Genomic DNA, 15483 nt, shown 5'->3' with positions numbered 1-15483 from the left:
GAAATTAGTCTTAATATATTTGGAGGGGGGGGGGGGGGAAGTGGTTTCTAGATTAAAATTAAGGAGGGGAGTTGTGGTAGGCACCAGTGTTGTTCAGTGAGTTAACTCTAAATAATCAACAGATTTCTACCTTTTCTCCCCTGTTTTTTAAATACGTGAGAACATAATCAATACTAAATTATTTATTTTAAAAATAAAATTGTTATTTAGCATACTTTGAGAGGGCCATTTGGTTTTATCACTGGACATGTTTCTGACTCCACATGCAGTAACCATAGCTTACTGGTAAGTGACCTAAATAAAGGTCTTTCTCCATTCTGGAAAGTTTATGAGAGCATGAAGAAGCTCTAGGCTGTTTGTCTCACTGAGGTACCTCTATGGCTGGTGTCTAGGAAAACCGATTGCTGATAACCCTGCAGTAAAGCAAATGTCAAGTAAGAGTCCCTCAGAGCTTCATGAAAAGATTGTGTAGGTTAGGTGCTTTATTTCACCAGAGATGATAGTGATAGGACAAGGGGTAATGGTTTTAATCTGAAAGAGGGGAGATTTAGGTTAGAGAGTAGGAGGAAATTCTTCACCATGAGGGTGGTTAAGTGCTGGGATAGGTTGCCTAAGGAGGTTGTGGCAGCTGCCTCTGTGGAGATGTTCAAGGCCAGGTTGGATGAGTGCAGTCTGGTCTAGGGTGAGGTGTCCCTGCTCACAGCAGGGAGGTTGGAACGTGATGATCTTTAAGGTCCCTTCCAACCTTAACTATTCTATAATTCTATAATTTGAAAGTTCCATATTTGCATCAGAAGAAAGGCAGTACCTGAAGGGATGTCCTTCAGACGTCTTTGTTGCTGCAAGTCACTGAGAGAGATCTTCTTCCAAAAAGGTTTTTCAGTGAGCTATCACAGATCATTTTGTAGGTGGTATTGATGTTGTTCATGATACCTGAAATTAGCAATGTGGATAGTCATACACGCTGCAGAATTGACATCTTGACAAACACAGATCGAATATATGCCCTTGCATGTGCAAATAATAGGCTCTTACTTAAAGCTGATGTAGTGATCTTTATTAAAAAATAATGAGATTCTGTTTTGAATTGCTCACAGACAAATTTTAATAAGGAGAAACACAGCATATGACTAAGAGCATCAAATTTACTTACTCTAAGAAAGCAAGAATTCAAACAAACATAATTTACTCTAATATAAGATTAAGTATAATGTGAGATTTCACAGGAAATCTGGATGTTATTTCCATTTCCTCATATTAGATGGGAGACTTTGCCCAAAAGTCATATAAAGTTAGTAGTATTTAACTGAGTCTTTAGGTAAGGATGTGTACTTTTATAATGTTGAAAGTATTAAATATATGCAGTTCTTTGTCACCAGAAGGCTTATAAATAGGTAAAGCAACATCATGATCTGATGCAGATGGTATGAGCTGTAGAGCAGTTGCACATCTTCCTGAAGTCCAGTGGGAATCAGTACACCACAATCTAGCAAACGTCAGTGTCAGCATTTCCACAGGCATAAATAAAAACAAGCCATTGCCCTTTAGTTGTAACTGCAGTGTGACTGTGCTGCAAGGAAACATAATCTGTGAGACCTCAATCAGACATGCAGGCAAGGCTTGACACAGGGTTGCCATGTGTCTAGTCGAGGATGTCACACCTTGGTACCAACTTGGATCTCTTTAAACTTCTATAGTGACTTCATCATGGTCCATGCATACAGCCTTCAGTCTCATTAAAAAGTAATTTGATTTTCTTGTCTAATGTCTTTTGTGCTTTATATTTTTTCCTTCTATCTGCTGGCAGGAATGTGGGTCTTGGCTGTAGATCAGGTCCTGGAAGCTGATCAGCTGAATGTCCACATTTATTGAGGCCAACCCAAAGTCAGAGGAAACTCCCTCTGCAGCATTTGATATAAATCACATAAGCAGCAGAACTGCAGAGTAAAAAATAACAGCAGCCATTTGCCAGCTACACTGTTTTCTTATCTGTTCCTGCACAGGAATTCCTGTTCTGTCAGGCAAGCGAGGAGGGAGTCATTTGGGTTCAGAAACACCTGGCAGACTTGTTAAAAACCCACAACTGTGTGTGCCTGCTCATTAAGCAATCTTGCTGAATTCACATAGATGCTTCATGCTAATGGACCATCATTTTTCCTGCATCCCTCACCTTTAAGGTATTAGGGGCAGAGGCTGGGGGAGAAGAAGAGAAGGATTAGGAATAGGTCTTTGGTTGTCTGAAAAAGCCTTAGTATTTCTGTCAGAGCCAAACTTTCTTCCATAAACCCCAAAGCAAGAGTCTTTTCATCACTGGGATGATGCTGGTGTTCTGCACACATGCATACAGCATGTGTTTTTTTTCAACTCTGCAAAATTAGCTGGAATATTAGTCATGATTTTTTCAGCATCAGTCATTAGCTGTGTGCTGGTGCTGTGAAAATTGTTTCACTTTCCGTGTATCTCATTATTTGCAGTTGGAACCTGAATGCAGCCAATCATTCCTAAAATAGCCAAAGGAAGTGCGAGCAATACAGAAATGCCTTTGTCTTGCTGTGGGGTTTCGGGCTGCATAGCTAAGACTGTCCTAGCCCAAGACCTGGAAACAGGCTGCTGTCTCATCTGGGTGACAGTCTGGATTGTCCTTTGCAAAAACCCTGCACGTGGTATCGAAAAGGCAGAGGATATTTCCTGCAGAAGAAGAGAACGACTTTGCCCTGCTCTACCAATGAGCCGGAGAACGGATTAAAGGCTTTTCCTATCCGCAAGGAAGCTCATCCATCATGCCCCATTCAAACAGTCATACTCAGTGGGCTTGTTCTCTCTTGCTACACTGAACCTTTTTCTCCACAGCTTTTCCAAAGAAGTAAAGCACATAATAACAGAGCTATTGCTTTTGTAACTGGTACTACAGGCATTTGTCAATGCTGCTTTGACTTCCTTTTCTATGCTGCTCTAATTCCCTCATGCTGTGCTAAGAAGCAGGTGTGAACAAATGATGCTTGTATTCTTCAGTAAGTTGTTGAATGTGTGTCAGGAGAAGAGAGTAGTGTATTTATGTGGTTCAGGGGCTCATCTCTGTCCAACTGTAATCTTTTTTTTTTGTTATTTATTTTTTCTGACCCACACCACCTCAATTTTAAGTTTGCCCTTGGAATCACATCAGGTAGTTCATGTTTCCTCTCAATAACAGACCCCCAGTAATTAGAGTGATCTTGCACTGTTCTATTAATTACAGGAATTGTGGTTTTTATATTCATAGGTTAATTGATGATATCTGCATATGGCATTTCCCTTTCTTTAAAATAAATTTAATTATAGCAATTAACCTTATGTCCAGGTTAATAGACAATATAATTTGCCTCCGCACTATCCCAGATGTAGGATTTTTCATATGTATCTTTTGGCTTCTTGCTTTGTCTTCTGTTTTCTTCGTAATCCTGAAGAGGTGGAATGAAGAGTGAAAAATGTGTCGGCATATTGAGGTCATCCCTTTACACTTCAAAGGTGTTCTTGAGGATATGGTACTTCCTTGTATTAACTTGTCCATAAAGCTGTTTGGATTATATATAATGTAAAACTAGGGAATTTTTTTGGGCATAAATCTACGCAGAGAAAAGCTCAGTGTCTACCATGTGCAGCTAGCAATTACTAGAAAACTGCAGGAACTGGATTATTGCAAGCATCATGCTCATCTCAAAGGGAGAGCAAACTACATGGATTTTCTGTCTCAGAGTCAGATTTATTCTGCTTCTTCAAGGTTGTAACAAAAAAAACATTGAGCAATGAAGAGTAACAATGAATTACAGAGATCTATGAACATTCTTTAAAATTTTAATAAAAAACCTTTCCTGTGATAGCTGAGCCATTTAAATTAGGGTGAATGTCTATGAATGTATGGACACGTGGGAATGAATGGATAGATGCTGAGTGAAAGAGATGTCAGAGGTAGTGCTGAGAGGCAGTGTTCCCAGTTGATTTCTTAGCACTTGGAGTCTTCTGTTTTTCCCTCTTCCTGCTCATGTTTATCTGGAAGCATTTTTAAAATTTCCCTCAGGGTTTACATTTGTTTTATGGACATTTTTCATTTTTGCAGTAATCTATCTCATGCTGTTTGCAAGGTGCAGAGAAACTTGAGAAAAATGATTTCATGAACAAATGAGGAGCTAAAGTTCTAAATACATATTGAGAATTCTTTGCTTACCTGCATTTTTTATCTGTCAGGGACAAACATAACTTATCCTAGTGAGTTTGCCTCATTTCCAGAAGGAAAAGCCTTACCCTTTTTGCTGGCTGTAGGAGTCAGCTTGGTGACCACAGTATATCTGCATGTCCTTGTGCTGAGCAGCCTTCCCCAGGATATGGTGTTGAGGTTTTGGCCTGAGTTCTTGCTACCATGACTGGACTCCTGCAGGGTGGAACAAGCAGTGGGCTCTGTAGAGGTGACTATTGGAATGAAGCCCTTTTTGGTAGTATGATGTTCACAGCTGGAGTAATGAATACATAAATGGTAATGTCTCTGCTTAGCATTTGCAGTGTTAGAGTGGATTTCATTGACATTTTGAGGGTAGGAGTGTAGTTTTGTATGGTATCAAACCACTTAATGCCAAAGTTGATTGATGCCTTTTGAAAAAATACTCCTTAAAACTTGCTGTTTCACTCAAGGTAAATGAAGCAAGGTTAATGAGTCAATTTTTTGCATGAATGGTTTTAGGGCCAGAAATGGCCAAATTGCATGAAAGCTAAGCAGCTCTGGTTACTTAACAGCTGATATAAATGTGAAGATTTGCATTCTTCTACTGTTTTATCACCTTAAAAAATGGACACTTTAATTTTGAATAAATGGGACAGGTTTCCTGAAGAATACAGCTGGGATTCATGCCTTAAATGCAGGAACATTTCATGCATTAACAAAAAGCTGGGGAGAATTGTTTGTGAATACATAGGGCTTTAAACACAGTGATATGTTGTTTTGTGGTATCCTTTTTCTTCAAAGTTAACCTGTGCCCTTGCATATTGATCTGATCTGTTATGCAGTCATACAAGGACTGGAAATTAAGATTTTTTTCCTGGTTAGAGGTTGAAGACTGTGCAATCTATTTAAGTGTGTACCAGCAGTGAAAGGAAGCAAGTGCTAAGTATCTAAGGGAATCTGACCTGAAGAGCTGGCTGAGTTTTAGGGATTGTTTTAGGATTACTGACTGATCCTAATGTTATGTTTATAGAAGGCATATGGCAGCTGAGACAATGTCTGCAGGGCTGTGTCAAACTTTTAACCAGTGACAATTGTCAATGTTGTGAAATATATCAGGCTTTGTGTTTCACCTTTGTTATCTGAAAGGAGAGGAAAACAAAGGGAGCCCACATTTGTTACAGCTTTTGGTCACCTGCAGCTTCATAATTTTTATTCCATCTATCGGATGGGAGAATGGAAGGTCAGTTGGCTGGCTCTGATATTTCCCAGGCTAAGTGTTGGTTGGGAATAGTAATGGTGTTGCTGGTAGCGTATCCGTTTTTTATTAAGCATGCGGAGATGAAGCAGTAAAGTATATATCAGAGATGGTGTTCTCTCCTATCAAAAGACAGTGATTGCTACATTTAGCTCTTAAATCAATCAAAAATCTTGACAGAGGTTTGCTGAAGTCCCATAAATAATCAATAGAGCTATTTTTGTCTCTTAAATGAGAGAGGCTTTTAAAAATAATAAAGACATCTTTGTAATGACTGACAAAGCTGCTCCAGAGTTAGGTCTGTTGCTCTGTGTAGTTGGGGGTGGTGAGTAAAAGGGGTTATTTAGGCATTGCCTTTGTTCCATTCTGCAGGTTTATAACCCCAAAATAAAATTGCAAATGTTTCTGGCAGTCATCCTCCAGGCACAGATGGCTTTCCTCCCAGTTTTGGCAAGCCTGTTTTCAGTATAAAACTGAGCAATTATTAGAAAGTGAAATATTGCACGATACAATACCAGTACCACCACCATCAACACCATGACAAATGGAGCATTTGTTGTTTCTGGTGGTGTGTGAGACAGCGAGTGCTGCTGCATTACCCCTTCCTCTAAAACCTGTTCCTTTGCTGCTGCTGGTGATGCACAGGTAGAAGGATGGAACAGAGCAGATGCATTAGCAAGGAGCTGTGGCCATTTTCTCATTTGCGTTGGCTCTATATTTCAATACAAATATCACTGAACAGGTGGCTGATGAGGCCCCTGTGGACTGTTTACAGTAAAGGTTACAACCAAAATCGATAGGCCTGAGATGCTTCTAATTCGATCTGGGAGATGTTCATCTTCCATCTGACTGTTACCTCTCTGAACAGCAGCGTGCTATTAACACTGCAGTCATTGGGGATGTCTCATTCAGGTCAGCAGAAGGTTTCTCCTATTTAAGCCTCCATTTGTTCTTTACATTCTCTTTTTGCACTGCACTGTATTGAGCAGTAATGTTGGTCTTGACAAGACAGGTTGCCAGTATTAAGCATGCTGAGTTTTGCCTACTGACTTGACACCTGCTACTACCATTGGGCAGGCTGAGGCTCATCAGTGCTGCCTGGGGGTTGTCCAGATCTTTTCAGCTTATTGCTTACTGGAGCAGGAGGTAGTGATGTTACATATCATAGCTGACATTATTGTGCATGATGTACAGCCTTGTAAAGTTGTAAAATGAGAGAGAGGAAAGCTGGTAATGACTAACATTTGCACAAACCTGAACAAAATAGGTAAGTACCCCTGACACTTGCTTGAAAAATACTTTGTATTTTGGCTGAAATTCTATTTTAGACATGCAATTTTTGCATGACTAAGTGGGAAGATCCATGTGGTCAGTGTATTTCTGTTTTATCAAATGGGTAATGAAGTTTGTATTACTCTTTAATGAAGGTAGATGCTGTTGCTTACTATATATGAGGCAAAACCATTCTCATTGGTGTCTCTCCCGTGGGGCTAATAGTCACATCTGGCACACAGCCCACAGCAGCTGGGCAATGAGTAAGCAGTTCTGAATCCAATTAAAATGCTGGTAAAGCGTGTAGAGCAGAGGGCACCCATGCATTCCTCTTATAGTCAAGGATTACTATTTGATACACACAAAAGACAAGAGGGGGTGCTTCAGACATCTAATTTAGGGTCAATGTAGATGCCAGAGAGGTGGGGGCTTCCCTTGAACACTACATCTCTTCCCCTTCCTCTCCTCCCCCCCCCGCCCCAGCATTCAGGAGAAAAGCCCTTGTTACTGCGTGGTTTGAAGGAGTACAGGTGATTGCCCCAATGCATCCATGCACTAGCCTCTCTGGCATAAGGGCCAGCTACCTGGAGTGCTAGAGTGCTTTTTTTGGCCACATGAAAGGAATAGCCAGCTGTAGAGACAACAGGAGCAGGACAGTAAAGGAAAGATGAATGATGGCTGCACCATCAGTCACAAAAAGATGTTGGAGTTTGGTAGTGATCATGAGCACAGAGCTGGCGTTAAGTCTCTGTGGCCACCTGCACCATCATTCAGGTGACTGAGCAGCAATTGTTAGAGAAAGAACATCATGAGCAAAGAGCTGGCCATGCCAGGCAACTATCCTGCCATGTGCCAATTTAGTTGCAGTGTCTGGCACTCCATGCTGTGTCTTGCCGATAGCCACTTGTGTCTTCTCTCTCTTGAGCTCCCCAAGCACCCGCTGAGCTTCTGTTCACTCACATCTGTCTGATCCCCTTGGCACCACTCAGCCTGGGCGTTTTGCTTGACTCCTTCTGCTGCCAGGTGCAGCCGTTTGGAGTGGCTGAGCAGCAGCTACCCCACCATCCAAACACGCGTAGACAACGGATGGTCTCCTGATCAGCTCCGCTCTGCTGGCCTAACTTTTCTCTTTTTCTGGAAGCTGCAGCCTGCAGGTTGTATTCCTCTTTTGTTGTTGTTTTTGTTGTTGCATTATTCCTGATTCTTTCTCCGACTTGCACAGAACTCTTGTCTTTCACTTTCTAGGAACTGTGAATTTAAAGGGGTAAATAGGAGTAACAGTGTCTTCCACTCAGATTTCCAAAGGCTTAGACAAAGGAGGTGGAGGATGCTTGCCAGCATTGCATGGCAAATCTGTACCATAGCAGGGAGCAGCAGTCAAGTCAGCTGAGTGGTTTCCACACTCTGCCTTCAGTGTGGGAAAGCATGTGCTGTGGAGATCAACATGTACTTTTTTATGTATGGGTAGATAGATCTTGTGCTGCAACTCGCTTTCAATGAGTCACTGAAGTAGGACTTGGGTTTCTTGTTCACTTGCATGTCTGTAAAGCTCTTGCCACAAGAGAATCTCCAATCCTTTTGTTACCTCTGTTATGCAACGCAAATCAGTTTCTTCCCTGTTTTTATTTTTCCCAGGGTAAGAAATGCTGACTGTGATGAGAAGGGCTATTTGCTGAGTTTTTCTAGGGCCAGTTCACAGAGGCTGCTGCTTTTTCTGGTCATGCGTTTTTTCCGTAAAGTTCATCTGGCTTCTGTTTTTAGTTTCCTCACTGTTTGGTTAAATGCTGTTCCTTCTTACTAGTTTTGCAGTCTTTTTGAAGAATAAGTTATTTCTACTATGCTTTTAGAAACAAAACCAAATTGTTTAAGACAGCCATTTTTTTTTTTATGGCTATTAGATTTTCTGGTCTTGCTTCATGCATAACACAGGCCATTAAATTTTGGCTGGTAAATCTCACATTAAGCTTACTAATTTGTGGATTGAAGTGCAGCTGTCGTGTATACACAACCCATCATAGTATAAAGAAGTTTTGTAATAAATGATTATAACAAGATCTTTCCATTACTGAGTGGGCTTAATGTGCCATGGGAAAATTCTGACATACTTCGATTTTATTTGGAGTTGCACTGGAGTTAGCTGAAGGTACAGCAAAGCCAAAGCAACAAGATGAGTTTTCTAACATGGAAGAACATCTCTTTCAATAGTTACTTATACATGTATTTATGCAGTTGAATTTGTTCTGTTGCGCTTGAATTTGTTCTCAAGATCAATTCTGGCCTTACAGTTTTATGGAGTTTGCCAGGAAGTTGACTCTTCCATTTGGGATTTTTTCCTATGATTTTTGTAACCTTTCTAGAATTTACAAGTTGTAGATGAAATAACCTGGTTACTAGGATGTTATGGCAGCAGCCATGTATTAATTTACTTAACCAAGCAGCTATTCTATATGTATTTCCACCCATACTGTGGTTCACTAAGTGCTAAAAATACCAGACAGCAAAAAACAGAACTTGTCATGGTGGCTTCTTGATGGCTCAGGTAGGCATGAAAAACTGTACTGGAGAGCACTTAACATAAAAAAAAAACAGTCTTATCTCATTTTTTTGTGAATGATTGTTTCTTTCTGAGCTTCAAACAGTCCTTCATTATTTCAGCAGCATGATTTCTAAAAAATTAAATGCCTCTAAATGAAGCATGTATGTGTGGAGTATATGTGTATGAATATGTATATTTATAAGTATACATAGGCTTTAAGTGAGTAAATAAAATAGTAAAATTAACTATGTTGCGCTACTACCCAAATATCCTATTTAGAGATGGTTCATCTTTGGGCTGCAGTGCACAAACAGAAAAATTTACTTCTTTTAGAAAGGCAAAACTTTGATGTTTATGTATGTTATGAAATCGTATGGATTTTTTTATACGTAAGCACAATATGACTAAAAGAAACACAGAACTCAATTGAAAAAATCATCTTACGTACATATTTGAAACCATCAACTCCAGAAAGTACAATCAGAGTACCAAGTTATCTTACATAAAGCTCTATTTGTATTGGCCTTAAGTAAGACAAGAAGCAGATTTTTTTTTGAAGCTTGGAAGAAATGTGGTCAACTCAGCCAATTCAATGGCTGCAAGTCACTGCATCAAACATAGATTATAAGACAAGTCCTTAGACATTTTCAGGGCTGTATTTTATCAGCATGTCTCCTAACAAAATAACACCACCAAAACTCACTCTTCTTGTCGTCATTAGCTTCCTTGAACAGGAGTGGCAATCATGGTTTGAACAGGGAGAAATGGAGTTCTCAAAGCCAGTTCTCTCTCAACCAGTATGGATCAATGTGGGACAGATTGAACTTCAGTGATCTATGTTGACTGAAGATTTCTCATTGGATTTTTTGAAAACTTTTACTTTGAGGCAGTGCTTGTAATCCCTCTGCATCACTATCTAGCTTCTCATGCTTCATCAGACTCTGCTTTCTCAAGCAGTTTTGATTACTAAGAAGTTCCAGCACACTTACAAGTGAGAACATTTACATCACTCCCAGGAGTCCAAACAAAGCTGAGTATTTGCTGAAAAGGAAATTTGTACTAAAAATAAGCGTGACATTCTTAAATCAGCCCTTTCTTGAAGTTCCGCTGAAGCAGTACAGCTCTTTCCACCATTGTAAGAATGACAAAAGTAGTGTTTGAATAATCACCTGTAAGTAAGAAGCTGCCTTTGAATGCAACGTGAGACCTACTGTGTATTACGGCAGTAGCACAGGCATTGATACAAATGTGTAGTCCATTTAAATCATTGACAGATCAAAGAGGAGATTTTGCATTTACTTTGTGTGAGTTCAAACAATTATGTTAGCACTGGAGCAATGGAGAATTACTTTTTTTCTCTCTCTTCGCGCTCTTTTCTTTCCCAAAAGCTACCCTTAAAAATGACAGAGAATTTCATATACTTTAAAACTTTCTAATCTAGTCTTTATTAAAAGGCAAAATGCCAATTCATTTGTCAGTTAATTTTTTTCAGGTAAAAGAAAAAACATCTAGCTAGGTAACTTGAACATAAAATGACAAAGTAAGCATGCTGGATGTTGTTCATTTTCCTGGAAGCTGTCTCCCATATATATTTATGCAGAGTGGTACACATCTGAATGAGAAGTAGGAAATGATGGTGCAGAATCCCATGGGAAAAGTTTTTCAACCTTTAAAGTAAAGTGGCAGCAATATGTCTGCAGTACCGTAATGCTTTCCTTGTAGCATACACACATTGTTAGATAGTAGTAGGTGGTGTACTGATAGGGAGTAAGGGAAAGCAGCTATTCTTATGCTCTAGAGCCTCACTGTGAGCCAAGTGGTTTTAATTGTCAGCCTGCAGACTGAATAAGGTTTAAGTGGAAGAATTGGATTGCTTGGTAAGTTGCTTCCCGTTAAACTGTTGCTTCTTATGCACATTTCAGAGAAGACTTCTGCATTGGATTGTGCCGATTTCGAGAAATAATTTTATTCTGTTTTGTGTATTAATATAAGGGACTTTGTTTTGTCACTTTGCATTTGTATTTACAGGGGCAAATTTTTAAAGTGGCCAGCTTGCATTTTGAAAAATTGTGTAGACAGAAAGGATGTAACCCTTTTAAACATGTGTCTTACTTCTAATCTAAACATTTTCAGGGAAACTGTGTTTCCAAATATTATATTTATGTCTTCTGCTTATTTCGACTTTGGATAGGCATTCCTAAGGGCCCCAAAGTTTGGTTTGCTGGGCATGGAAACAAGTAGGAAAAAAAAAAACAGTTCCTGCCCCAGAGGGATAACAGTCAAGAGAAAATGTAAGAGGTGATTAAAGAGACAAATAGAGGAAACAGATAACCAAAGTGTTTGCCGGCAGACATAGCTGTGTCAGTAATCATACACAGCTATCAGCCTGACTAGTGCTAGATGGAAATGCTTCTCTTGGGGCTTGTATGTACTATCTTCTAGTATGCATTTTCACATAAGGTATAACAGACAGACAGTGCCTGCTTTGTGTTGCTTTTATTCTTGCTATTTTTATCCTTTGCCACCCATCTGACACTTTGTTCAGCAAAGGTGTCAGTCATTGCCTTACATTATTTTTTTTTTTTTCTAATCTCATTGCAGCTCAGTCTCGAGTTATTTTGTTAATAGAAATAGAGAATCGGCCAAGTTTCTCATTTGTGTTTTTGAATAATAGTAGGCAAACACAGAGTATAATAAATCTTTAGTCCTTATGGACTGTATCGCCCTGCAACAGAGTCCCTATTGCAATCCAGTTTTAGGAGCTGCAGTTTTATTTGAAAGCAAGTATCTCATAAGGCAGATTAATTATTGGGACATTTTTCGATTGGGTAAAAGACGAGGAATCAGCTGTGACTGTGAAATTGCAAATGAAAATGCAACACTCAAGACTTGTTAATGCTTTTTTTGGCATCGAAAAAAGAGACTTAGGTATCTAATATTAAATGGTGTTGCAGAAGGGCAAGTTAGCACTTTGTTTGCCAAATTAAGTTTCAAAGACTATGTAGGTGGTGAAGTTTGACTTTCTGCCTGTAAATCTTGAATTACTGACAGACTACTGTAAAATAGCTTTGTTCAAAAGGAATCTTTGGCAGGTGGCATCAAAGGTTTGAAACTCTGGAAGGGATGAAAAGAAAACCCCACTTTTACACTAGTTTCCCCTGCAGATCAATGTCTGTGTGAAATTTGCCTGGGAATTATGAGCTATTTACTGTATTATGTGCTGTTTTCTTTCATGGTATCCAAAGGCCCCTGTGGTTCCTTTTATCTTCAAGATTTAGGGATATTTTTTTCCATGAAATGTGAACAAGTGAATGAGTCAGTGGAATATCAGGGAAAAAAAGCTCATTTTAGACAATTCTGTTCTGCCTTATTTTATCACAAGTTGGACTATTGGTTTTATGGCACCTAAATTTATGGGTACATATTTTTTATGGTAAAGCCCAATGACATGTTCTGCATGCTCCATCAAGCTCTCTCCATGTTTCTTCCTTTGATTCACAACTCTGCAGGGTATGAATTAGTCCCCTAGTATAACCCTTAATTCCTTTTTAGCCAGAATAATGTAGTGTGGGGGGTTTTTGGTTTGGTTTGGTTTGTTTTGCTCTACTTACGGCATGTGTCATTGTGTCATCATCTAATTATGTGTTACAAAGAAGGGGAAAACAAAATATTTCCCAAGAAACCCTTGCCAGCTGTTGATCAGTGCAGGAGACTTAAGTTTCTTGATTGCATATAAGCAGCTGAGGCATAAAATATTTTGTAACTCAGTGATACTCAAGTCTGTAATCTAGCAAGCTGTGGCACTGCTGGAGCATGGGCTAAAGGGAAACTGACCATGCAGGGCAGTTTATGCTTAGATACACAATAGACCTCCTCAGGTATGGTGAGACGCGTGAGGAGAAGGAAAGCTCCTTCTGCCTTCCAGTGACTCTTAGATTTCTTGTATGCAGTGGTTAAAATGACGTTGACAGAAGGTGCTTAAGCCCTTGTTTGTCTTCCACAGGGTGAAGTGAAGAAGTGAAGCCTCCCAGCTGAACTACTATGAGGTCAGAAGCCTTGCTGCTATATTTCACACTGCTACACTTTGCTGGGGCTGGTTTCCCAGAAGATTCTGAGCCAATCAGTATTTCGCATGGCAACTGTAAGTATAAGAGGCCAGAGGAATTACTTTACTTAATACTAATCAAGGTTCTTCAAATCAACTGTATATTGTTACAGTTGCAATGAATAAATTTTTTTCTTTATTTCTTCCAGATCGACCAATTTACATTCTTAGATACTAATATAGCAATACAAATTTTTCACATTGATTTATGACTACTGGGTGATAAACTGCTCAATCTTCTGAAACTGTAGCCTTTTTCCTTCTCAGAGAAACTTCAGTAGCATACTCAAGCCAAATATCTTGCTCTATCCAGCAGCAAAGTAAGGACGCCTTTTCCTACCCACTCCCAATAATCCAAGTGTCCCTCAGCTGACTTGTGAAAATGCAGTTCTGGATAACTAGTGAAGCAACTGAGAGTATCAAGCATAGCACACTAAAGTAACTGAGCTCTGAAATCATAATTTGTTGATCTAATGCAAATAACAGAACTTACTTCTTTAAGCTCTGATGAATTCCACTTTAGCATTAGGCATTTTTTTGCCAAGCTGGAAATGTAGCTAAAAACCAAATCAAGACAAAGGATCTTTTGTAACAGAATCTCTCTCTTTACTGCCAGCAATAATTGGCAAACCCTTCAAAATCTAGTGTAACGAAGACAGCTGCAAGTCAGTATTGAGATTTGCTGCCTAAACAGGCGAAGAGCTTTCTGTGCATTTCACCATGCAAGTCAGGCTTAGCATAACTGATGCTTTCACATTTACTTCAACTCAATTACAATTACTGCAAAGAAAAGTCTTCTGAAGTCCCAAAGGTTCAAATGTTTAAAAGGAAGTCTTTAGCACCTGAGTCTGCAAAATTGTGCTAGGGAGCATTGAGTCAGCAACAAGTGGACTTAAGTTTAGTCCTACTTTAGGTCAGAAATTTGGATTTAAAGTGAATCTCTTGATAGCCATTGATTACTGTGCTTTTGGGTGGCCTTGGCACCTGTAAGTTTTTTTGTCTTTGTGTAAGACCAAGCAGAAAGACAGACTCCAGGGGCTCACTTGATGTAGTGCAAATGTTAATAGGTGTCTGGGATACCAAAACAGGGCAGAACTGCTCTCAAACAAATCCCATTGAAATATGTCTAGTGTCAGCACTGGGTCTTCAGCACCAACATTTTCATCCTCCAGAAAAGTGATGCTAATGGTTCTTGCTAACATAGGAACAGCCAGTCCTGATCCTTTTGGAGAAACAGGACATGGGATTTCTTTCTCTGTGGCATGATGTGCTGAAATGCACATTAATGTACAAACTCCCAGTTCATGCTAGATCTGTGGTTTGCAGATTAAATAGTAGTGGACAGAGCTTGACAGTTGAACTTGGCATTTTGCATGCAGGACTTGATCAGAAGGATTAAACTTCTGAATATACATCCTGCCTGGGCTATCTTAATTTTTTTTTTCTCTAGGAGTTCACATCATCTGATTTGCAGGGAAATTTCTGTTTCTATACAGTATTATCTTCAGGCTTTCTGAAAATAGTTTTAGAGGACAATAACTGAAAACACTACAGCAGTATCTGATTTTCTGAAGGAATAGACTCTTCTCAAAGAGCTCCAGGCCTCTGGGGAGGCACATTGATGGGACAAAGACTCAGGCATCAGCTCTGTATAGCATGCACGTGCAGCAGTTCCACATTGATGATGATGCTCATCAGAGGTTTATCGTCCTCATGTCTTCTAACTGTTGTTTTGTTTACTTAATTACATCCCTGATTTATGCAACAAGATGTCATGATCACATATAGATATGAAGTCTAGCAGCAAGGTGGCCCTTGGTCATAAGTGTTCACTGTTGGTTTAAGTTGTACATACAGATCATCTGGGAAGCAGCAGCACACCCCCCATGTATGCTGAGGTCTCATGGAAAAAATTGTAGGAATGCAGTGAATAAATGCGCTTACTAACTGGTAGAGTGGGGGGGAAAGCTGGCCTGTTGATAGTATAAGCTCAGTCAGTACAATTGTCCAGGTGCCAGAAGAACTGGAGTATCAGACTGGTTGCCAAAATGATATGGCAGTGACTTTCATTTTATGAAGTTCAAGTGGTGGTTTCCTACTGTTTCTCAGAAATCGCCACAGCT

At 39.6% G+C, this 15483-nt stretch overlaps 1 protein-coding gene across 4 annotated transcripts in view; it reads left to right on the top strand.

Moving 5' to 3' along the window:
• SEMA6A (sema domain, transmembrane domain (TM), and cytoplasmic domain, (semaphorin) 6A) overlaps positions 1-15483 on the top strand; it is a 117006-nt gene that overhangs the window by 38925 nt on the left and 62598 nt on the right. For 3 of the 4 annotated variants that reach the window (XM_010002351.1, XM_010002350.1, XM_010002347.1), the window contains exon 1: positions 13257-13396. In XM_010002351.1, coding sequence (XP_010000653.1) covers positions 13297-13396 — 100 coding nt within the window. In that variant the 5' untranslated portion in view covers positions 13257-13296. Of the gene's footprint in view, positions 1-13256; positions 13397-15483 lie in introns of those variants that run through there. The other variant, XM_010002348.1, reaches the window with a different exon arrangement.

Source organism: Chaetura pelagica, unplaced genomic scaffold, assembly GCF_000747805.2.
Source record: "Chaetura pelagica isolate M959 unplaced genomic scaffold, ChaPel_1.0 scaffold387, whole genome shotgun sequence".
In the NCBI taxonomy this organism is placed as follows: Eukaryota; Metazoa; Chordata; class Aves; order Apodiformes; family Apodidae; genus Chaetura; species Chaetura pelagica.
The sequence above is the reverse complement of the archived record's forward strand: the minus strand, read 5'-3'. Positions and strand labels throughout refer to the sequence as shown.